This window comes from Cibotium barometz, chromosome 26 (assembly GCF_041138505.1).
Source record: "Cibotium barometz isolate CiBa-2024 chromosome 26, ASM4113850v1, whole genome shotgun sequence".
Classification (NCBI taxonomy): Eukaryota; Viridiplantae; Streptophyta; class Polypodiopsida; order Cyatheales; family Cibotiaceae; genus Cibotium; species Cibotium barometz.
In genome coordinates, this window is record NC_141071.1 from 37,631,267 (window position 1) to 37,655,592 (window position 24,326).

Here is a 24,326-nt window from a genome sequence, read left to right on the forward strand (position 1 = left end):
GATGGTGAGTTCACCCATGCTCTTATACCTTGTAGTTGAGAACATGGTTCCAGCCAAGAGAGAAAGAGTGAGAGGAAGGAGAGATGGAGAGACTAAGCCATGGTGACTTGGTGCATATACATGGATAGGCGAGAGAGAGAGAGAGAGAGAGAGAGAGAGAGAGAGAGAGGAGAGGAGAACAATGCTTATATTATGATAATACTTCCACCATGTGCAATACTTTATATAGGCACCAAGCCCCTATCTTATGTTCTCTTAAGAAGAAGGGGTGTTCACACCTAAAGCGTTCACACAATGTTCTCTTAAGAAGGGGTGTTCACACCTAAAGCGTTCACACAATGTTGGATATTTAAGGTAGTACTACAGTGAGGCCATGTACTTATGCCATATGCACTTTTATCCCACTAGGTTTCTTCCCATAGCCATCCAAGTGTGAACATTCGTACCTTAGGGTTAGCTAGTATATAAAAAACCCCAACCATTGTTTAGGGTTGTTGCCCATTTGTACTTTCTCCTCCTTTGTACTTGCAAAGAGCTTCATCCCTCTCCCCTTTGAGCTAGCCATTCTATCTCACTCTACACCCTTGTGTTCTGATTGAGCATTATGTGTGTGTAAGTTCAGCTCCCTTGTGAGCTAACATTGTGTGTGTGTGAGTATGAGCTAACGGTGGTATTAGAGCAAGCATCAAAGCTTTGGATCTTTTGCAAGCCTTCATTGAAGGTTCTGATTGAGCATTTTGTGTGTTAGTTCAACTCCATTGTGAGCTAATAGTGGTATCAGAGTAAGCATCAAAGCTTTGGATTTTTGCAAGCTTTCATTGAAGCTTCACTTCTTGCAGTTTTGGAGCTCTTTTCTCTTGTTTCTGGTTTTGCTTCTAACATTGAAGCAATAGGATAGACATCTCATTCAACCTCTCTATAGTCATCTCTTCAACATTATAGTTGTCTCTTCTGCAAGACAACAGGTAGCTTTTTCAATCTCTTCAAGCTATAATCGTCCAACTTACTGCAATCAACAAAACGACTTGCTATGATACTTGAACCTGTAGTCCCGAGTTTTAACAACAGACTCGACTTCTTTAGCTCCAACAGGTGACTCGTCTTCTACAATCTAGTATCCAATAGTTGGATGCAGTTGGGTGCAATGTCAATGTTGTTACCATATTACTACTTTCATCAAATTTCCATCAAGACACTGCTTCTCTACTAGAACTTGACCACGTGGAGGATAACTTGACATGTGGTCAACTAGTTCTACCAGTTCTTCCCCAGACAACCAAAGTGCCAAGAATGAGGACTCAGGTTAAAGAAAAGAAGAAAAAGAAATCTAACAAAGGTTCTACTAGTTCTACCCCCCAGACAACTAGAGTGCCAAGAATGAGGACTTTGTAAATGCTATCCTTGAAGACTTCTCACTTATAGATGTTTGCAGCTTTAATCTTGACCATGATTCATGTCTCAATGAAACTACCAGTGCAACTGCTTCAGAGAATTTGTATCTTGATAGTGGTGCTTCTAAGCACATTACTTCTCAAAGAAGTCTAGTCAAGAATATGAAACCTGTGCAGGATGGTCACAACAGGATGGTCACACTGTTATGTGTGCCAATAATTGGTGAGATTTACCTTACTACTACTAGTGGTAAGGATCTTTGTCTTCAAAATGTACTTTGTGTTCCAATATAAAGAAAAAATTGCTTTTAGTACGCCCACTCTAACAAGGGGGGTCTTAATGTTGAATATGCATATGATAAGTGCATTATCTGTGTGGTGATAGAGGACATGACATGAAAATTGTGCTTATTGGAACTCTAAGTCAAGATTTATATAAATTGGACATATATGACAAGTGTGATGATGCTTATTTGGACACTTCAAATGCAATAAAAGATGCCCAATTGTGGCATGCTAGGTTTGGCCATACATTGATTGGTGGATTAATGCTTTTACAAAAACCTAGCATGCCCAATTGTGGCATGCTAGTTTTCCCATACATTGATTGGCGGATTAATGATTTTGCAAAAAATATGGAATATTAGAGGACTTGCTTCAAGTTGATCCCCCACCCAAACATGTTGTGGCATGCTAAGTTTTGCAAAAATATAAGATGGTAGAGGACTTGCCTCAACTTGATCCCCCACCCAAATATGTTTGTGAAGGATGTATTCTTTTAGCAAACTCTCCCACCACAAACCTTTCCCAAAGAATGCAACGGCTAGAGTTGACCACAAATTGTAGCAGTGCACACACTGATGTGTGTGGTCCAGTGCGGACTCTATCAATTGTCACGGCTCTTTAGAAGTAACCATCCAAAGTGGTTGACCACAAATTGTAGCAGTGCACACACTGATGTGTGTGGTCTAGTGCGGACTCTATCTTTGGGAGGAAATCAATTGTCACGGCTCTTTAGAAGTAACCATCCAAAGTGGTTGATGCTTCTACTTCTTCCATTCTTTGTACTTCTCTCCAAAAACAATGATTGGATGCCTGAGATAAAGTACTTTTTCAACCAGCCATTTTTCTTAGGCTTCTCATCCTTTGGAAACTTTTCTATGTTTCTCATTTGTAGTAAATTACTTTGTGAACATGTCGTTATCCCTAGGCTTCTCATCCTCATGACCCTTTGCCTATGAGATTATGCACCCTTGTGATGTATTCTCACACTTTATCTCTTTCTTGATTTACCTCACGTAATTTGTTGAATGCATTGATCCCAAAACCCTACATGCTAGAATTGCTTTATGCAAGCTGCATGTAGGTTATCCCCCATGTCTTTGTGGCTTTTGTCAAATCGACATATTATCCACCTATAGCACCTACTACATTACCCATAGAGCACATCATTGGAAAAGCTATTCGTGTAAATTGTGTCCTTTCTAATGGACTAAGAAAATTGGTGAATCCATCAATGATCACTAAATAAGTGGTTTCAAAGTGTATGTAGGTACTTTAGAGCATCTCCTTGTAGGTGAACATGGCTCCAAAGATGGAGTGAGATCAAGCCATGGTGGCTTGGTGCATAGACATGGATGGGTGGAAGAGAGAGAGAGAGAGAGAGAGAGAGAGAGAGATTTCTGCAGGATGAGGTGGAAGATGTGTTGAAGCATTTGCTTAAAGGAAAAAGTCCAAGATGGGATGGGCTCCTCAATGAGCTAGTATATCGATGAGTTGAAGGTCCCTCTCGCTTCTATTTTTTAGTAGGTGTGGAATACTGGTATCATGCTTGCGAGTTGGAAGATTGGACTTGTACATTTATTGCCTAAAGTTTCATCCCTAGTTAATCTACGTCAATGGAGACCAATCACATTGATGGAGAACATGTATAAGATATTTGCAAAGGTCTTGGCCAACAGGTTGCAACGATTTCTTCGTACTTTGATTCATCCAAGAAGGCAATATGGATTTATTAAATATCAAAATATTTTGCATAATATACAAAATATACAAATTGGAATTGATTATGCAAAGGCTTCAAGGAAAGAGGTAGTTATGATTCAATTGGATATTGAAAAGGCTTATGATCACGTTAGTTGGTCTTTTCTTTTCACAGCTTATGCGCACGCTATGGGATTTGGCCCTCGCATGGCTTCTTTGATTTATACTATCAGCCAACGTGCAGTGGCTAGGCTTATGATGAATGTTGGGGTGACTGAGCCCATTCATTTGATGAGATCGATCAGGTAGGGATACCATTTAGCCCTTGCTTATTTGCAATTGTTAAGCTAGTGGAGGACGGTGAAGTTGTAGGGTGGCATACTCTTCCAAGTGGAGAGTAGATGGTCGGCCAAGCATTGGCAAATGATTCTTTTATGTCCCTTAAGGGTCAAAGAGATAATGTTCAAAAGACTATGGCTGTTTCGGATACTTTTGGTCTTACTTCAGGGATATACATTAATATGCAAAAATTTGCTCTGATAAGCTGTATCGAGAATGATTTGCTTGGTTTGGGATGAAATGGACAGGTCATACAAAGGGAATGCATCACACACCACTTGGGTTATTCGATTGGAGTTGATGTTGATTCACAAGCTTTGTTGGCATGGATTTCTGCAAGGATAAAAGGTAGATTTGTGTAGTGAAAATCTTAGGGTTCGCCTATACATGTTCAACTCAAAGTGGCACAATCCATTATGATTAGCATGATATCTTTTTTGTTGCCTTTATTGCCTTGGGGATGAAAAAATCTTTGCATCAGATACAACCACCAATTATATTTATGCTATGGAAAAGGGAATGCATCACACCACTTGGGTTATTCGATTGGAGTTGATGTTGATTCACAAGCTTTGTTCGCATGGATTTCTGCAAGGATAAAAGGTAGATTTGTGTATTGAAAATCTCAGGATTCGCCTATACATGTTCAGCTCAAAGTGGCACAATCCATTATGATTAGCATGATATCTTTTTTGTTGCCTTTATTGCCATGGAGACGAAAAAATCTTTGCATCAGATACAACAACCAATTATATTTATGCTATGGAAAAGAGCAGAAAATAAGCCAGGATAGACGTGGATTTCTTGGTGGGAATATGTTACTACTCTGAAGAGAAGTGGAGGGGCAACCCTATTAGATGTCAGATTACATTTGGTCGCTAGGAGATGGCCTTTGCAAGATATGTATCTCAAGAGCCATGGGTGGTAATGGCTAAGGCCCTCATAGAGGAGGTCGCACTTATGCATGGTAATACCAGGATTGATGATACATGGTGGGATGTAGTGAATGATTCCCAACAGGTTCAAGTGGTGGCTTTACCTCTCCTTTCTCATTTGATGATCTCATGGAAGGAGGTGTTAGCACACACTAAATGAAAGCCTTTAGATCAACAGCTGCAGTAGAATTCCATGGCTACTTCACGACTTCTGGAGTGGCAGGTGAGGTATTGGCTACTTTAGGACTTCTGGAGTGGCCTAACAAACTTATTTAGTTGCCAAAATTCAATAGAATGGCTTGATTGGGGACTAGTGAGAATTATGGATGCTTTGTTGCCACACATAGAGACCACTTATTGTCTTTTCGAAAAATCCATCAATATTTTCGAGTTCCACCTGGATATGTACAGTTATGGGAGAAGGTGAGGGCACGACTTACACCGTTTGGTGATATTCCTCAGTTTTTGGAGAGTCAGTAACCTTGGTTAGATTGGGCATTTAGAAATCCTCAAGACATTGTCCAGTGTACAACAAATTAAGTATACCATATAATGGTGGAAGATAAGCGCTAGATCACTGAGAAGGCTAATAGAGTATGAAACATTAGAAAAAGTAGGGCCTAGTGGAAGGAAGTAATCTTACATGGCTAGTGGTCTAAGATTTCGTATCAGGGAAAGGTGTTCCTATGACACATGCTAGTTGGATACCTATCATTGTTGGGGAACTAGTTGCGAAAGCGATGGATTACTTTTGGTAATTGTGTGTTTTGTACTACATGCTTGAAAACATGCCCGCGTCTTTTCATTTCATGTCCGATGGCAAAGGTGTGGGATTTCCTTTCTCGCGTATGTATTCCATTCACAGATAGGCTCGTATTGGTTAAAGAGTAGATTTTTGACAAGATTACAACTTGGCTGGATAACCTAGAACATTCAATTTTCTTTCAATTTTTAATGTGGATAAGTTTGTGGCATATCTGATTAACTAGGAATGCCTTCATCTTTGATGCAAAAGTTGGTATTACAGCTCATAGAGGTCGTATAAAAGAGCTACTATTATGGCAAGTCTCTTCCTTCGCTCAGCTCATTCAGTGGAGAATGACACTGCTACATATTGAATGAGGATACTCCAAGCTCCACCTATGGTTTTCAGAGTAATTAGTGAGAAAAAGCTAGTACATCACAAGGCGACCCTTTGGCCATTTGTAAAGTAATTTTTGATAATATATCTTCTATTACGAAGAGAGAGAGAGAGAGAGAGAGAGAGAGAGAGAGATGTTGCATAGCACAACAATGATTGTATGATAATACTTGTCATTCTTGTCCTCCCATATCATGGTTTTGTGAGCATTTGCATGTTGGCAATGCCGTCATCTTGGCTGCCACGTGGAATTGGTCCCTCATGTAAAAAGGCTTTGTTTCAAGATATTCCCAAATTACAATACACGCCACCTTTGCTGCATATTGACACCATTGGGAGATATTGCTAGTATGACAAGTACTCAAATTTACAATACCTCGTATATTTGAAATATATGGAGTAACATTATTCGCTGTTTTTCACCTCGGCCTACATACATGGATCTTCTAGCGCTGTGCACACAAAAAGGAACACATTTATAAGAGTGGAAGCACAGTATTTCCTTCTCCTCTACTCCTACAAGGCTCTTCTAGTAACATAGTGCCTCCCAATCGATTGAGCCCTCCCTTCCTATCTAGATCCCTTTGTATGATTGTATTTTACTTGGTAGAAGTCTTTTGAAAGCAAAAAATAAAAAGAGACCGTTTATTGGAGGGGGGGGAGAGAGAGAGAGAGAGAGAGAGAGAGAGAGAGAGAGAGAAATTAAGGTAATTGTGTGTTTGGTACAACATGCTTGGAAACATATGCCCATATCTTTTCATTTCATGTCATTCGACAAAGAATGTGGGATTCCCTTTCTCCCGTACGGATTCCGTTAACAAATAGGCCTGTAAAGATTACTCTCGATTTTTGGCAAACTTCGAATGGGCCGGATAACCCATAACATTCAGTTTTCTTTAATTTTTTCAAGTGGACAAGTTTGTAGCATATCTAGTTAACTAGGAATGCCTTCATATTTGATGCAAAGTGAGTATTACAACTCACATAGGTTGTATAAAGAGCTACTATTGTGTCAAGTCTCTTCCTTACGGTCAGCTCATTTGGTGTAGAATGACACAACTATATATTGGATGACAATACTCTGAGCTACACTTGTGATTTGGAATAATTAGTGAGGGAAAGCTAGTACATCACATGACAGCCATGTGACCATTTGTAAAGTAATTTTTCATAATATATCTTCTAATAAGAGAGGAAACCTCATATTTGTAACTGTGCACACAGACAATGATTTGTATATAGGTTATGGGGGCCAACAAAGAAGGGTCAAGAAAGGGACGAGACAGCAAACTTGAAGAAAGGGAGACGGCTGTGTGCCTACAAGGGATGCAAGGAACAAGCCCTTAAATATCCTAGAATCTGTTGATAGTCTTAGGAAGCAGCAGTGCACATGCAACGACCAAGAAGCCCGTCTCCACTACTCATTCCTTCTTAAAGCCTAGCGAGAAGCCATATTGCCACCATGCAGGATAAACTGTGGCGTGCAGATTCAACAACTCCTGCAGAGTCAAACTCAAACCAAAAGTAGCCCAATCCATTGCTCAGGCGGATGATTCTAGCCTCAAGTTGTGTAAGAGGTAACACAGGCTACTCTTACCACCTGGCATTCGACCCCATGAATATGATACAACGAAGTTTTTCTTGGAACAAGCTGAAGGTCGTGTAAGTCTGCAAGATTGCCTTTGAGCGTCCCTGGTCAAAGGTGATCAGATGCCGTCCTATGGGTGCCACCAAAGAAACCTGAATGCCAACTCACCGTACCTGCCTGACAAGCAAAAGCATGCAGGAGGAGGTGGCACACACTAGCTTGCTTTAGCTACATAGAAGCTCTGCAAACAAAAGATGTGATTGACAAAACATCTGCAGACAGCCTCCAGAAGCCATTATTTCACCCGCTGCTTAAACAACATGACTTTAGCATCCCTCTTGTGAATTTAAAGCAGACATCTGGTGAATTTAAAGCAGACATCTGCCGCCATACAAAACTGAGCATTTTTAAAATTTACAACACAATGACAAGAATTTCTGGATTGGCGTCGCCATTTGCAAATAGCATCTTCTGTTGACTCCTTGTATGAAGATCTTTCATCCACAGCCAGGGGTGGGGCCATAGACGCATACATGTAGGGATGGCTTCCCAAAAAACAGCCACACTGGGCCAATCACAGCTAAAACCACACCAAGAGATCCGAAAAAAAGGTGAACCAAAACGGACAAATGGACGCCCCCAATCTTCACCTTCACCGGAGCTATAAAACACACAGATGACTTTTGTGAGACCAGAAGAAAATCATTCCCTTATGCAGAAAAGTCTCCTGAAATTTTTGCAGCATTCAAGAGCACTCAGTCTCAACAACAGCATCATCTTGCATAAGCACCTTCACCTTCTTGCCAGCCCATTCAGAGATCGCACCCACACCTGTTCAAGCTCTTCAGACACGAACAAAACACCTTGTAATCTTTCACCTCATCTTGGAGAAGATCTCATGGAGCTAGTCTTCAGCCAAGCTGAGCCATGCCATCATCATCCCCTCTGTTCACCTCCCACATTGAGAATCGCGTCTTTTGACTGACACCTGCCTGTACATGCTCCTGACTTATCCTGACCTCCCAACAAAGAGCTCGCTGACAAGCCTGGACTGGTATTTGTCTCCACATAGTTGAAGCAAGCTGGTCCATTTAAACCCTCTGTTGAACAACCATTCTTTTCACAAACCTGAGGTAGCACCTGCCCACAAAGAAAATTCCATTAGTTGAAGCCCCTTCATAAACTGACCTTATCCCAGAAACCCAGTGAAAATCTAGCTCAAGAGCATGCAAAGTGTGCTGGGCATATTTTGGCCAGGTGGTATGGTCGTCGACAACCTGACATGCAGATGGCAGGGAAACCTACATGCCAAAGCTTTAAGAGGGTGCAGAAGACATGGTAAAGAAGATCAAGGTGCAAACAGGTCTAAAGCCATTAGAGGATAATGCAAGCTCTTAGCTGGCGCTACGAACCACGAGAGCTTCTCCAGATGTGTTAAGAGCCTGACACAGACGTGGAGGTAGTAAACCGTGGAAGAGAGTCTTGATGAAACCTTTAAATATTCATTTTTCTCGTGTGTAGCATAAGCACTATTGCACTTACATCTGAACCAAGTGACTCATTAGCCTCCTTCAAAGAGAATGATCTCGCAAGAGTAGGCAATCTAGCAAGAAGGGTGCCACTGAAGCCTTCCTCCATAGATACTGAGTTAGCATCTTGCTTATAAAATTCCTCTGCACACATGCCATCCATGTAACTGCAGTGTATTACACCTAAAAACTTCACTGAACAAACAGCACGGGACATTAATAAAACAAATCATAAATAAAATTTTAAGAGAAGCATTGATAAAAGAGCTGACACCTGCTATATCACGGTTTTCATGTAGCCCCGTGTCCATAACCCAGAGATGGGCACCAGGTAGAATGTTTAAGTCAGATAAAGTGGCGGAATCATCAGTCAACTCTCTTGTGCAGAAGTATACACGCTGGTTTTCTTTTACAACCTGTACACAAGAAGTCATGGTGCCTTGTGTTATAGCCTGCAAAAGAACTCGCAATGGGTCTTCTGTAACCAAGCCTGAGCCAAAAACAGTTGAAAACCTGAAAAATTAAAACAATTTTCCTGACGTTCATGAAACCTTGCCATGTGTAGTGTCTCTCAAAAACCAAGCTATCTTGACACGGAGGAGGATGAGATAGGAGCTGGAGCTCCTTCTAGCAAGTCTTTCAAGTGGGATACTTCTTCCTACCCTAGCAGCCCAGCAAATTTGACAGGCTCAGAGCCACCAGACCTGGAGGGGTCTGCTGCACCTCGTGCAATGTCTGTTCTCACTATGTGAGCATTACCTCATTCATACCCTCCTGTGGCCAACAAGAGAAGCCCTAGTCCTTTTTGTAGGCCTTGTGTGGCTCTTCCTTCCCGTACCCTCCCAGGAAGGCCCCCTCTCTTTCGCCTCATTAGGAGTACAAACATTTACTTGAATCATTTTGTGAGAAAAGATATATTTTGCTATTACTTAGATCTCAACTGAAATGGTGTTATCTATAGACCTGCACAAACCAAACTTTGTCCCAGGTCACAAACGCAAAGCAGTTAAAGGGTGTTGCTTGGCACATAGCTTTGCCTTTTACAACTTAAAGACAAATCTCCAGTTCCAGAGAAAATGCATGTTTATTGTCCCGCAACATTACAGATAGGCCGCTATTGGTGCTAACGAAGAAATTCATGTTTGGGTTCAAAGGCAAAACTTTCTAAACTTATCTCGAATAATGGAAGTGAGTGTAAAAAAACATCCCAACAACTAGCTGCTCTGGAACACCAAAAGCACGTGCACTTCATGTGCAGAGCGCTCTCCAAATATTCTATTAGGTCTCTGGTTCAACTATTAGTATCAAAGTTGAACCTCTTAAAATATTCTAGAAAATACTATGATCCAACCAACTTGATGATTTAAAATTTCTGATCATGCTATTTCTATGTGCGCTTGCAATCTCTGCAGAACTGCAATACATTTTTCTGCTTTAGCACCAGTTGTTAGTGTGCTCAAAATTTCCTGATCTCACCATCCTACCGCTTGTCTTGCTTGGTTTTGATGCTACTTGCCTACTTGACACACATTCTGCCTCCTCTGCCATAGGCCTTGTGTCCAACCACGCAGGTGCCGTCTTAGGAATTCTGCCCACTTGGTGATGGACACTCCAGTCATTGCAACATGACTACTCCTGCTGCCTGATCTCACCCACCACAGAGCTTGCTGCTTGAGAGCCATAGAAACAAACAAACGCGTTTTGTGGTTTGGAAACCTACAAAACAATTCAACCTCAAAACGCGGTTGAAACCTCACAAAACCTCTAGGAAAAAAATACTGCCCAAAGTTTTTGCATTTTTCCCTTTTCTTTTGCCAATTTCATGCATGTATTTTTGCCTTGTTTCAGTCCCTTCTATGTGACTCATTTCAAGGTTGTTTCAGGTTGTTTCAGGTTGTTTCGAGCCCATTTGCAGCCCTTTGACACACCATAGCCAATTTCCTCTTTCCTTCTCCCGCGGTTGAAACCTCACAAAACCTCTAGGAAAAAAATACTGCCCAAAGTTTTTGCATTTTTCCCTTTTCTTTTGCCAATTTCATGCATGTATTTTTGCCTTGTTTCAGTCCCTTCTATGTGACTCATTTCAAGGTTGTTTCAGGTTGTTTCAGGTTGTTTCGAGCCCATTTGCAGCCCTTTGACACACCATAGCCAATTTCCTCTTTCCTTCTCCCTCACCTATTTTTGTCTTGTTTCCGACCCCTCTATGCAACACGTTTCAAGGTTGTTTCAAGCCCTTTTGCAGCCTCTCCTCTTCTCCTCCTTTCTCTTCACCTTCAATGTGGGGATTTTTTATTTTGGGAAGATAGCAGAAAAAACACAAAAATCCCCAAGTGGGATTTGGGAATTTTAGAAATGTCACTTCAATTTCACCAAAAATAAGTGACATTTAAAAAATCCCTAAGTCCAATTTGGCTGATTTTGAAATTTCACTTTAATTTTAGTGAAATTTATGTAATATTGCAAGAACCCCCAAATCCAATTTGGGAATTTTAAAATGTCACTTCCTTTCCTAAAGGCTTTAAATATTTTTGAATATTAATAAATACTTTGATTTTTCAAAAAATAGAGGATTTTTTGTGGACGACTGAAACGTTTCTATGCAATACATAAAAAACCTCAAAGAAAGAAAATGAACCTTTAAATGTCTCTGGCCTCACTAGTATGGCGTCCAATCCCTCATCGATTCTCCAATCCGGTAGAGATGACCATCGCTGCCTCCCCGGTGAGGGCTCCCCCGCCAGAGTCCCCAGGTGGGGCTCCCAGGATCCTGGGATAGTCTGTGGACTACAATTTCTTCCGGTGTCTGCCAATGGAAGGGACTGACATATTTGAGGAGACAGTAACCTCTGTTCAGGTATGTGTGGTTTTTCACCACTCTAGGCCCTCTACGCCAGATAATGGCGCGATGATCTTCTCTTTCCCCTTCTGTGTAGGCCTGAGGACAGAGTGGGATCCTTAGTTAGTGGTAGCTGCCATTCAGAGCCAGGCAGTCGAGCTCTCCCACCATCTCCACGATCTCCGTATCACCGACATTCTCACCCATTTCTGGCCTTTGGCTAGAATGGAGCTTGGAGGTTCAGCCCATTGAGGCCAGGACGAAGCGATGGTAGTATCCAGTATGGAGGTGCTGCTCTTTGTGTTCATGCATACCTCCGCTCCGGTACCTCTTCCCCCCTCTTCCAGATACCTATACTGTGAACGATGGAGTCCGGAGCATGCATATGCACATGCTCGTACAGAGTGGCGTCACATGGAGGGTAGGAGCAGGATTAGTACCCACCTGGCGCGCCTTCGGCCCCACACGGATTGTGATTATTCCGGGTCTAAACCCTCGCCCAAGACTCTTTGAGTGGAAGGCAGTTTTGCTAATGCCGCATCACACCAAGATTGATATGCGGATTGTTTCATGGAACATTCAAGGTTTAGGGGGGCCTCGGTGCTTTTAGAGACGAGGCGTCCTACGAGGCGAGACCTTCAAAGGGCCATAGTGGGGGGACCCATAGACATTCTTTTCCTCTAGGAGCATCATCTTTCAGAGGGGCACACCCGCAGATGTGGGAAGATTCTTCCAGGCAAGAGTCATACTTTTTGGTCCCCATCCTTCGGCCCCTCGAGGAAGCAAGGAGGAGAGTGTATTTCTGTCAGTGAGCAGTTGTTGTCGACCGTGACTAGCTCAAGAGTCATTGTCCCACGGCGGGCACAGTGGATTACCATTACTATTGGAGAGGATAACGTTGGCTTCCTCAACATCCATGCTCCGAATGCTACTGTAGGTAGAGCCCTCTTCTGGAGCTCAGTACGGCAAGCCCTCCCTCAGGCTGACTTTTGGTGCTTGGGCAGTGACTTTAACATGATAGAGGCAGCAGAGGACAAGCTTGGAGGTGGCACGGCCACAATTTCAGGAGCAGAGTACTCAACCTGGGAGGAGATGATTCTCACAGTCAGGGGACAAGACCCTTGGCATCTTCCAAAGTTTGGGCGTAGCCCTGGGAGGGTCTGCTTTTCGAGATCGGATAGGAGGAGCACCGGCCCCAGCCTCTCTAGACTTGACAGGTTTTATGTTGATGAGTGGACTTGCAGCCAAGATGGTATGATTGGTATTTTGGCAAGTACCTCCTTTTCTGATCACGCCCCGGTTATTTTGTCCTTAGAGGACCCCTGGAGGCATGTGAGCTCAAGGATTCCGGACAGCCTCATTCAGGACCCCGAGATATGCAGCAGGATAGAGTAGATATGGGCGAGATTGGATTTTCTTTCAAGCTCCGCTGTGTGCACATTGGATGAGGGCTTAGGGGAGATCAACAATTTCTTGCAGGAGGCAGCCCTGAGTAGATTAGAGGATTTCCGGGAGCAGGAGAGGAGTTTGAGGAGTGGTCTTGCCTCTTTACAGCGACTTCAGGAGAGGTCCCTGGATAGCCAGTGGATCGAGAGTCGGATTGCCGCCGCTCGCACGGAGATTAGATCCATAGAGGAGAAGAGGGTGGAGTACAGATATCATGCTAGGGCCTCTTTCTGGACATAGGCAGGCGACAGAGTCACAGGGGATTTCTTTGAGATAGTTGGACCCCACAGGAGGACAGATGGAACTATCGTTTCAGATCCCCCCCCCCCCAAGTGAGAGCCATCGCCACGGACTTTTTTCGATCCCTCCTCACTGGTGCCCCACCATCTTCACAAGTGATGGACGCACGCGAGAGGGTCTGGCGGCATACGAGGGAGGGGGTTTCCCCTTCTCTTCGGTCATTTTTATTGACACCATTTAGTGCCGAGGAGTTGGTGGAGGCATTGATGGCACTTTCCAAGGGCGGACAGGCTTCCGGTCTCCTTTCTTCGCCATTGGGACCTCATGGAAGGCGGCCTTCGAGCTGCGTGCAATGAGATTATGATTACAGGTGCCATGCCAAAGAGGCTCTCAAAGGGCTTGATTCACTTGATTCCCAAGGAGGGTCGTGAAAGATTGAAGATCCGACAGTGGAGACCCATCACTCTCCTTGGGACAGCCTATAGGATATTGGCCAAGGCCATCAGAAGGAGACTTCAGCCTTTTCTCCTAGACTTGATCCATGACACTCATACTAGCTTTGTCCAGGATAGGAGCATCTTGGACGACATATTTACCTTCTGGGAGGCGACAGCTTCAGCCAAGATGTGGCAGCATGACCTCATTGTGCTTCTCCTAGATTTCGAGAAAGCATATGATACGGTGGATTGGAGCTTTCTGGAGGGCACAATGAGCCGGATGGGATTCCCCGTGGAGTGGATTCATGGGGTTTCAGGACTCTACTCAGCCTCGCATAGCCAGCTTCTCATTCAAGGGGCCCAAGGTGATAGATTTCCCCTTTCCCGCTCGGTTCAGAAGGGCTGTCCATTGGTACCTTACCTCTTTCTTTTCGTCACCCAGGCCATGAGCAGTTTTCTCTTTGCCTAGGAGACCGGGCTCTAGGGATTGCGTCTTCCCCTCCATACGCAGGAGGAGTTGCTCGATTCGGAGTTTGCAGATGACACAACCTCCTTCCTTTAAGGAGATGTTAGGAATCTCCATAGATTCGCGGAGGCGATTGAGATTTTCTTCCGCGCATCAGGAGCACAAATCAATTGGCAAATTCGTGTGGTTTTTGGATAGGTTTAGCACCCGCCCCAACTTGGAGACCAGTTGAGGCTTTCCAGTGTATCCCGAGGGGCACTCCAGTTCGCTATCTCGGTTGCCAGGTTGCCATTGATATCTCTCCCGAGCAACAGCTCGCTCCGCTTCTTCTGAGTATTCGAAAGAAGATTTTATATTGGAGCTCGACGAGGCTCCCCCTAGCAGGTAGAGTGGTGGTGGCGAACTAGGTACTTCTAGCCACCATGTGGTACATCACTTCATGCTGGGCCTTTTCTCGGGCATGCATTGGCCAGGTACAACGATGGATCCGGAACTTCTTAAGGGCCAAAAGTGATGGGAGGCCAACCAGGGCCAAGGTGAAATGGCTAGTGATCATTCAGCCACAGAGCTGAGGGGGGTTCGCCTCATCGATCCTGCTATTCAGAGCCGTGCCTTGTTGGGCAAGTTGATTGTCAGAGAAGTCCTTCCCGGTGGTGAGCCCTAGAAGGATTTCTTATTGGCCCGGATCTTAGCCCACACTCTGAGCCTTGGGGACCCATGGCCACAGTGTACCCGATGCATCTTCACAGAGATGCGAGCTGGTGGTTTTAGCCCAACTTTTGAGGACAGATTTGCAGCCAGTTTACTTTGGACTTGGGATCATCTCAAGCTAGCCCTCAAACAGCGCCCTCAGACAGACAGTACCAGTTCCCCCAGAGGAGCAGCTTTAGCATCCTTTGGTGTGGAACCCTCTGATCTGTTTACCCAGTGGCCACATGTTAGTGGCCCGACCGCATGTATCTTGGGGAGCCTTGAGGACGGGACCAACCAGGTCTCTTGGAGATTGAATTGCACACAGGCAGTTACCCCTGGAGGAGCAGGAGAGAGGCCTGGCTGAGATAAGCTCAGCATCGACATTGACTCAACTATTCCTCAGGAGTGGCTGATGCCTATTCCAAACCCGACCCCCCCCCCCCCAATGTGGCTAGGAGTGTTCACCAAACATGATATCCTCATGGCGGTCCATGGAGTAGAGCTACTCACTTTTCTATTAGTTCCCAAGGCAGATTAGAGAGATCAGAGTCTCCCTTGGAGGATTTCAAAGGCTACACCTTGCGGAGGATGAGGGTGATCGATTTTTGGGCATGGGAATGGCACATAGATCTAGCACCGGCCAAGGCGGCCAGGGAGAGACTATGGCGGCTATGGATTTGGGAGTGCCTACCTCTCACGTGGCTATAGCGGGACCCGGGAGAGTGGACTTGGCATGATCCTGTGGATCGGGAGGAGACTCTGGATGCCCCCTTCTTTGCATATACAGCACGGCTAAGCCATAGGATCCAGATGTCTGAGATAGATGGCACACCACAGCAGCAGCACATCGGCAGTCACAAGGCCTATCACAGCGCTTCCTTTCAAATTTATGGAAGAGGCTTTGGGACAGCTTTCGACCTAGAAAGATCACACTCATCACACTCTTTCTTTGGCTGATGGCTTACAGGAGTTTGGCGGTCGGTACTTGGCTGGCAGTTGGGGGTCGGTTAGCAGCTTGTCCGCGGTGTGGCCACCATCAAGAGTCTCAGCGACATTGCCTTTGGGATTGCTCGAAGGCTCAACAGATTTGGCACCCAATTCTCTGCATCTTCGCTATAGACAGGGCATTGACCCGGATCATCACTTGGGGCACTGCCACTTGGGCCACAGAGGCTGGAGTGATCAGGGCTTATGAGGAGAAGGGGGGAGGACTAGCCGTTCAAGTCTCTCACCATCGTATTGCAACAGTACTAGTCACAGCCCCCTCCTACAGGTGACTGGCGGCCAGGCTCATGCCAGAGATGGGAGATTTTCAATAGCATCGCAAACTGGCACATTTGGCGTGCTAGATGCAGTGAGGCCATTGAGGGTACCCACACTCCGCCAGTTGAGACCATCAAGAGCATATGGCTCAATATCATTCACACCCTCCATGGTCAATGGGGGAGGTTCTCACCGCATGCGGAAGCCTTCTTGAGACTTTGGAAGCCTGCCCTTTCCTCACAAATAGAGGTGGTGACCCCATTTGGCATTACAGTCCACAATGTGGTTGTTCCCCCCCCCCCCCCCCCCTTCCGCCTGTATGAGATAGCCTTCTTCTCACAGAGGAGCCAGCCGGAGAAGATGAGGCGAGTTTGTGTTTAGCCCTTCATGGTGGTTGTCATGTGCACATTGTGTATCTACCATGTGCTACACGCACACAAGACTAGCTTCAAGGTTGGGAAAGCTTGGAGCTAGGCAGGCTGATTGGCGAGCTGAGTTAGGGATAGACTAACGGGCGGGCACCCAAGTATGGACGGGCAGGCACCCAAGTGTGGACAGCCGATGACCGGCCAAAAGCCTATAAAAGGGTGGCCAAGGTTAGTCATTAGTTCATAGTGTCTCGCGAGTCCTTGTGAGAGCTCTATGGTCAGGAGCCTGGATCTAGTGCAGAGGTGCACCTGCTTCATGCAGCCGAGGCCGGCAGCAGTCTCGAGGCCCGCGAGGGTAGCTTCGTGGCGGTATGGGACGTCACGAGGTAGAGATTGGTCGGTACGTCCATCTAGTTAGCTCACCTCGTGGCTCGGTAGGGACAGCCAAGACTTGTGGGCTTGCCCACGGCTGTCGAGTTTGGGAGGTGAGTCAGACCTGCACCCCCTTCACGTTTGTTTCGTTTGTTTGCAGGTTTCGAGTCTTGTACCAGGAGCGTTCCACGAGGAGATTCTATGGGGATTTGACAATGGTGTCAGAGCAAGCCTCGTGAACGAGCAAGTCGGTAGGTAGAGAAAAGAGGTCGAAGAAAAGGTATGAGTTCGAGAAGCTTGCTGTTTGTTCTATGCATACTGCTGTTTTTTCAGATTCAGTATGTTGCTTTTTCATCATGGGAACCCGTGAAGAAGGGTTGGTCTAGTTGGGTTGTTTGTTTTACAAAGAAGAAGTTGGATGTGTTTTTGCAACTATGTGAACAGTTATGAAAGAGAGAAAACGGAAAAACCCTTCGGCTGTTTGTAAGAGAGAGAGAGAGAGAGAGAAGTAGCGCATGTGTAGCTGTATCGCCTGTGGGATTGCAGCATATGAGTGGCTACGCATAAGTCACTGTGTGGCGCATAAGTGGCTGCGCAGCCCTTATGAGCGAAGACGCCAGCCGTATGAGCTTTACACCAGTTTCAGGCAGGCGGGCTGGTACATGCTATTAGGCGGTATACACAGGCAAGCAAGCGGTGCACACAGGTAGGCGCAGGCACCCATGATGATGTGCGGGTGGCCAGGTATGCCAAGCAGGCGGTTGCGCCCAGGTACACACGCGCAAGCTCGTACACGCGTGCAGGTGCAGCCGAGTCAGTATGCGCAAAGGCCGATTGCAAGTGGACACGCTGCAGGAAAACGCGAAAGCAAAGTCGCCGGGTGGTAAGTTTTTTTTTAGCTTTATATATATATATATATATATTCTTTCTTTTTTTGGAAAAAAAAAACACAAAAGCAAAATCTAAGTAAGCTTTTGGGAAAGCCTATAAATTCCTCTTAAGCGGGCTTCTTGCCACACATCTCTCAAGTCCTCAAGCTCTCAAGCTCTCGAGTTCTCTAGCACTCTTATTTGTGCAAGATCAACTTTTTCTCTTACCTTGCCCTCTTCAAGATGTCGACCCAAGAATCCGAGTTGGAGCCCCTTATCGAACGTGAAGGCCTGCCGGCTACGGACGACACCGATGCCGATCTTTTCGACGATTATGTGTCAAAATCACATTTCCAAGAGTTTAAAGTTGCTCTCGAAGCTTCTTCCTCAAAACGTCAAGCACAAAGCGCCGCGCAGATGCAGGCTTTACAGAACTCCATCTCTTTGTTGACCACTACCCTATCTATTCTTTCGGGTATGGATACCTTGGCATCTGCTTTGGGCCCCAATATTACTCCGGAACAGTTTGGGGGCGAGCAAAAGCAGCGTACCAAGGAGATAGTGGACACTTGGCTACATAAGTGGCAAGTCCATTTTCAGTTTCATCCATATGACGATGGAAAAAAGATCCAATTAGTAGCAGGTTTTCTCTCAGGCAAAGCTTTGCTTTGGTGGAAGGAACTCAACCCTAAACCAACGACTTGGACACAGTTCGAAGATGTCTTCAAGAAAGAATTCCTCAAGAAAGAGGATGACTATGATGTTGTTCCCCGGTTTACTACTTTGACTATGACCTCGCAGAACCTTACTTATTAGGTCTATCTACAAAAATTTACGGACTTGCAGATGAAAGCTATGAAGATGGTTCCCACAACTCTTTTGGGGTTCTTCGTGGCCGGTTTACCCGACTCATACCGTTTATAGGTTAAAAACAACAAATGCAAAACTTTGGACGAAGCCATTCATTCCGCTCGTATCTATGATGATACAATGGTCTCTTCCAAGTCTAAACCCGTTACCGAGCAGAGAGAGAAACACAAAAGGAAGTTATCCACACCAATAGCTAGCACGACTGAAGGAAAATCTTCGGACCAACCTTCAAAGAATTCAACTTCAACACCAGCGAAGAAGAAACGTCTCCTTAAGGCTTTGAAGCTCAAGGAGGAGGGATGTTGCTTCATCTACGAAGAAAAAGGACACATGCGTAATGAGTGCCCGAAGCAAAAGGGTGCAAAGACCAACGCAGGACCCAAGCCAAAGGCAGCTAACCATTTGTCTTTGACAGGTACGTCAGTTACTGTACTTTCTCGCCCTAGTACATGTTCTGATTGTTTGTTCAACTCTAAAGTTTTTAACTTGCATGATCTTCTCCGAGTTTATGGAAAAGTGAATGGCTATAGAATCCACATTCTTCTAGACCCTGGTAGCTCACACAACTTTGTTAATTACAAACTTGTGCAAAAATTGGGTCTTGATACAACGCCCAACGATCATACCTAAGAGGTACGCCTACTTGCGGGTCGGCAAGTACGGGATCGAAAGGTGGAGATGCTACCGATCCGGATTCATGACTACAAAGATACTCTGGAAAACTATATTATGCACCTAGAACATGTAGACTTGTTATTAGGGATTGAGTGGTTTAAGACTCTTCAAGTCCAGATAGATTGGTCTAGTCATATTTTTTCTTTTTAGCATAGGAACACCCAGTATAGTATCTTAGGTGATTGTATACATCCCTCTCAAGGACCTCTTGTAAATACAATTGATTTTGGCAATATAATGGATTCTTCTTTGCATACTGCTTTCCATTGTGTATTGATTCCACTTTCTTCATTTCTCATACCTTCTATGGATGTCAATGAATTAAGTGTATTTCAAAGCAAAGAATTACAGAAGATACTTGATTCGTTTCAAGATGTATTTCCTAAGGAACTGCCATCGAGCTTACCACCTGAAAGGGCAGTAGATCTGTATTGACCTGATCCCTGATGCTCACCCTGTTAGTATTCCACCTTACAGGATGAGCCAAGCTGAGGAAGATGAGTTGGCTAAACAACTCAAAGATTATTTGAGGATAGGCCAGATCCGTCCAAGTAAATCACCTTGGGGTGCACCTGTGTTGCTTGGGAGAAAGAAGCACAACACCTGGAGAATGTGTATAGATTACAAGAGATTGAACAAGCTGCCAATTAAGAACCGTTATCCTCTCCCTAGATCAGATGACCTGATTGACCGGTTAGCACGAGCGAAATATTTTACGAAGATAGATTTACGTACTGGCTATCACCAGATATGTACTCATGAAAGGCATGTCGAAAGAACCGCCTTTCGGACTCGGTATGGCCATTTCGAGTTTCTCGTATTACCTTTTGGATTAACCAATGCTCCAGTTACTTTTCAGCAAATGATGAACGATCTTTTTCCTGAACATTTGGGAAAATTTGTGGTTGTGTTCTTGGATGATATTTTGATTTATAGTCGTACTCTTGAGGATCACGTTAGACACCTTACGATTGTCTTAACTATTTTTAAGACAAAATCGACTATATGCTAAATTAAATAAATGTGAGTTCTTCATGACAGACATCATTTACTTGGGACACAAGATCACTAAAGATGGATTGAGCATTGACTATGACCGAGTTCAGAAGGTTATAGACTGGCCTATACCGCGAACAGTGAAACAACTTCGTTCTTTTCTCGGTTTTGTTATTTTTCTTCGGAAATCTGTATGGGAGTACTCTTATCTCACACTACCGATGAGCGACTTGTTGAAAGGTCGTGGACGTAAGTCAAATCAACCTATCACTTGGAATAACGATCTGGATATGGCCTTATCTTAGCATTACCCGATCCTAGTCGAACTTATGTTCTTGAAACTGATGCCAGTGACTATGCCATCGGGGTTACTCTATTTCAAGATGATAGACTTGTTGCTTTTGAAAGTAAAAAGCTAGACGACACTCAATCTCGTTGGCCAACCCTTGAGAAGGAGCTTTATGCTGTGATTCACGCTCTCAAGGTTTGGAGACATTATTTATATGGCTCCAAGTTTGTGATATTGACTGATCATCAGTTAATCAAGTATGTGTGTGATGCAGATGATTTGAGAGGAAGGAAAGCTCGATGGACTGAATTAATGCAAGATTTTGATTTTGAGATTCGTTATAGAAAAGGTCCATGAATAGTGTCGCAGATGCGCTTAGCCGAATTAGAGAGGTGAATACTTTGTCGTTCACCGAGATTTCTACTGATTTATTTCAGTCATTGAGAGAGCTTTGCAGGACTGATAGTTATTTTGGTCCATTTCGGCAGAAGATCCAAGACGGAAGCTCATTGATTGACCAAGACTCGATGACTGAGCAGTCTACCATTCAGGTTGCAGGAGGATGATTCGGAATGGTTTACTATTCCGTAATGACAGAATTTGTGTACCACAGATCCCGAACATTAGGTCCAAGATTCTTAAGGAGTGTCACGACGCCCCTTCTGCTCGACACCCTAGGGTACACAGGACATTATCGTTAGTGAAACACACTTTTTATTGGCCAAAGATGAAAGGGTATGCAGAAGATTATGTTCTCAAGTGTCAAGTTTGTCAAGCAAATAAAGCTGAAAGCTTTAGACAAGCTGGGTTGTTGCATCCTTTGCAAATCCCAGATAATAAATGGGAAAGTATTTCCATGGATTTTATTACTGGATTGCCAAGAACACATCAAGGCCACGATTCTATTTGGGTTGTGGTAGATCGCTTGACAAAAATGGCTAGATTTTTACTAACCCGGAAGACCATTACAGCTACGCAATTAGCAAGGCAGTTTATCGAGCAATTGTTTAGACTGTATGGGTTACAGCAGGACATAGTTAGTGATAGGGACTCTAAGTTTACGAGTGATTTTTGGAAACTTGTTTTTGAGAAGTTGGAAACAACTTTGAATTTGAGTTTCTCAGATCATCCTCAATCTGATGGCCAGACTGAAAGAGTGAATCAAATTTTGGAGGATATGCTTCGGGCATATGTATCCAAAAGACAGAGTTCATGGGAGAATTATCTTCCTATGTTAGAATTTGCTTATAACAGTACTAAGCTTATGAGTCCAGATTTTAGTCCTTTCATACTTATGTATGGTTTTCAACCTAGATCACCTGTTACAGTGGGATTCTCAGGACTTCAGCATGATGCAGCACGTAATTATTTGCAAGATATGCAAGAAATGTTACAAGTTGCGAAGAAATCTATTAGAAGTGCTCAAGACCAAGACAGATTTTATTCTAATAGACATCGTTCACCCAGAGAGTTCTCTGACGGAACGATGGTGTATTTGCGAGTTCCGAAAGATTCCTAGACTTTACGGACAGGTCGATCTCCGAAATTATCCCCTAGATACTCTGGACCATTTCGTATTACACGACGGATTGGTTCAGTCGCATATGAATTGGATTTGCCTTCTCATGTCAGAGTTCATCCTGTATTTCATGTCAGTAGACTTAAGGAAGTATTGGGTGGAACAGACCAGTTAGTTACTCCTCAAGAAATCATAGATGTCGAGGACATGACATTTGTTCCACACGAACCTGAAAAGATTCTTGGATTTCGTGAAAGAAGATTGCGTAATACGCTTATCACGGAATACAAGATCAAGTGGAAGGATCGTGTTGAGGAGGACTCTACATGGGAGACATTGACTACTCTTCAAAGAGATTACCCTGGCTTTTTAGTGAGCTCAGGAGTGAGCACTTAGAGAAAGGGGAGTATGTCATGTGCACAGTGTGTATCTACCATGTGCTACACGCACACAAGACTAGCTTCGAGGTTAGGGAAGCTTGGAACTAGGCAGGCTGATTGGCGAGCTGAGTTAGGGATAGACTAACATGCGGGCACCCAAGTATGGACGGACGAGCGCCCAAGTGTGGACGCCCGATGAACGGCCAAGAGCCTATAAAAGGGTAGCCAAGGTTAGTCATTAGTTCATATAGAGTCTCGCAAGTCCTTGTGAGAGCTCTATGGTCAGGAGCCTGGATCTAGTGCAGACGTGCACCTGCTTCATGCAGCCGAGGCCGACAGTAGTCTCGAGGCCCGCGAGAGTAGCTTCATGGCAATATGGGACGTCATGAGGTAGAGATTGGTCGGTACGTCCATCTAATTAGCTTAGCTCGTGGCTCGGTGGGGACAGCCAAGACTTCTGGGCTTGCCCACGACTGTCGAGGTTGGGAGGTGAGTCAGACCTGCACCCCCTTCACGTTTGTTTCGTTTGTTTGGAGGTTTCGAGTCTTGTACCAAGAGCGTTCCACGAGGAGATTCTATGGGGATTTGACAGTTGTACTTAGCCCTTTGTGGCTTTTTTTCTTTAATTAATTGAAGGACCTCTTTCTTGGGGGGGGAAGGGGACCTCCAGCTCCTCGCTTCAACAGTTGCATCCCTAGAGGCCTCCACTTTGGTGTGCAGGATTGTTGGTAGCCGCCCAGTGCATGGACAACTTAGAAATCTTGTTTAGGCTAGCCTCCTTGGAGCGCCTGTAAAGATCATTGATATTCATCCTTTGGGGACGCAGTTACTACCAGGTTGAGTTTGACTCGCCAACAGCGTCAGATAGGGTCATGCAGTAGAGCCCTGTCTCACTGCGTACGACCCAGGCCTTCTTTGCAAGGTGGCAACACAGCTTTGACCCCGCATCCAACCCACTCACTGGCGTTTGAGGCTTTCCCGTGACAGTCTGCATCCAACCCCATCCTGCAGAGAGTAGAGTACTCCGGCCTCCTAGGCCAACGTTTCATATGCAGGCAGATGGGAAATCTCGCCAGAGCTTGTCCTCGTCGCCAGTCCCCACCCCCCCTCTCCCAACGCACAATCCCAGCTCAAATCATCATCAGGGGGTTGGAAGAGATGCAGGCCCTCAGTTAGCAGAGCACCAAGACCCAGCAGAAGATGGCTCTACCGTCGGAGAGTGCCAAACCATTGGCCGATGCCCGAGTTGCCAACCAACTCCCAGAGCTGAGCGGCATCGCCGAGCGTGCTAAGCTGGCAAAGTACAGGACGATTCGGTTTTGTTAGAGAACTATTTTGAGCATTTATCATAGCATCCACCCGTCGGAGATGCCCCCCCCCTCTTTTCTTAAGTCACTTCGAGGGTCCCACCACTGGCCCCTCCGATCTGGCGACCATTACCCCGTCGAGATTCCAGCTGGCCCCACCGAGCCCCTGGCAAGCCCCTCTCCGATGGATCACTCCTAGCCGCTTCCATCTCCCTCTTCCCTGCTTTCCCATCCCCATCCCCATCCCCATCCCCATCCCCATCTGCCTCCTCCCAACCCCCCCCCCAATCCGCATCCTCAACCCTCGCCTCCAACTCTTCCCGCAACAATCCCCCCTTGCCCTAGCCTCCTCTTCTGAGCCCACACTCCCCCCTCCCTCCGCCTCTCCTGAGCA

General features: G+C 45.0%; 1 protein-coding gene across 4 annotated transcripts in view; it reads right to left on the minus strand.

Moving 5' to 3' along the window:
* Positions 1-7,637: 7,637 nt before the first annotated feature.
* UBP26 (ubiquitin-specific protease 26) overlaps positions 7,638-24,326 on the minus strand; it is a 67,402-nt gene continuing 50,713 nt past the window's right edge. For 2 of the 4 annotated variants that reach the window (XM_086820579.1, XM_086820578.1), the window contains 3 exons: positions 9,181-9,322; positions 8,920-9,050; positions 7,638-8,517 (listed from right to left, as the gene is read on the minus strand). In XM_086820579.1, coding sequence (XP_086676705.1) covers positions 8,314-8,517; positions 8,920-9,050; positions 9,181-9,322 — 477 coding nt within the window. In that variant the 3' untranslated portion in view covers positions 7,638-8,313. The remainder of the gene's footprint in view (positions 8,518-8,919; positions 9,051-9,180; positions 9,323-24,326) is intronic. The other 2 variants (XM_086820581.1, XM_086820580.1) reach the window with 1 other exon arrangement.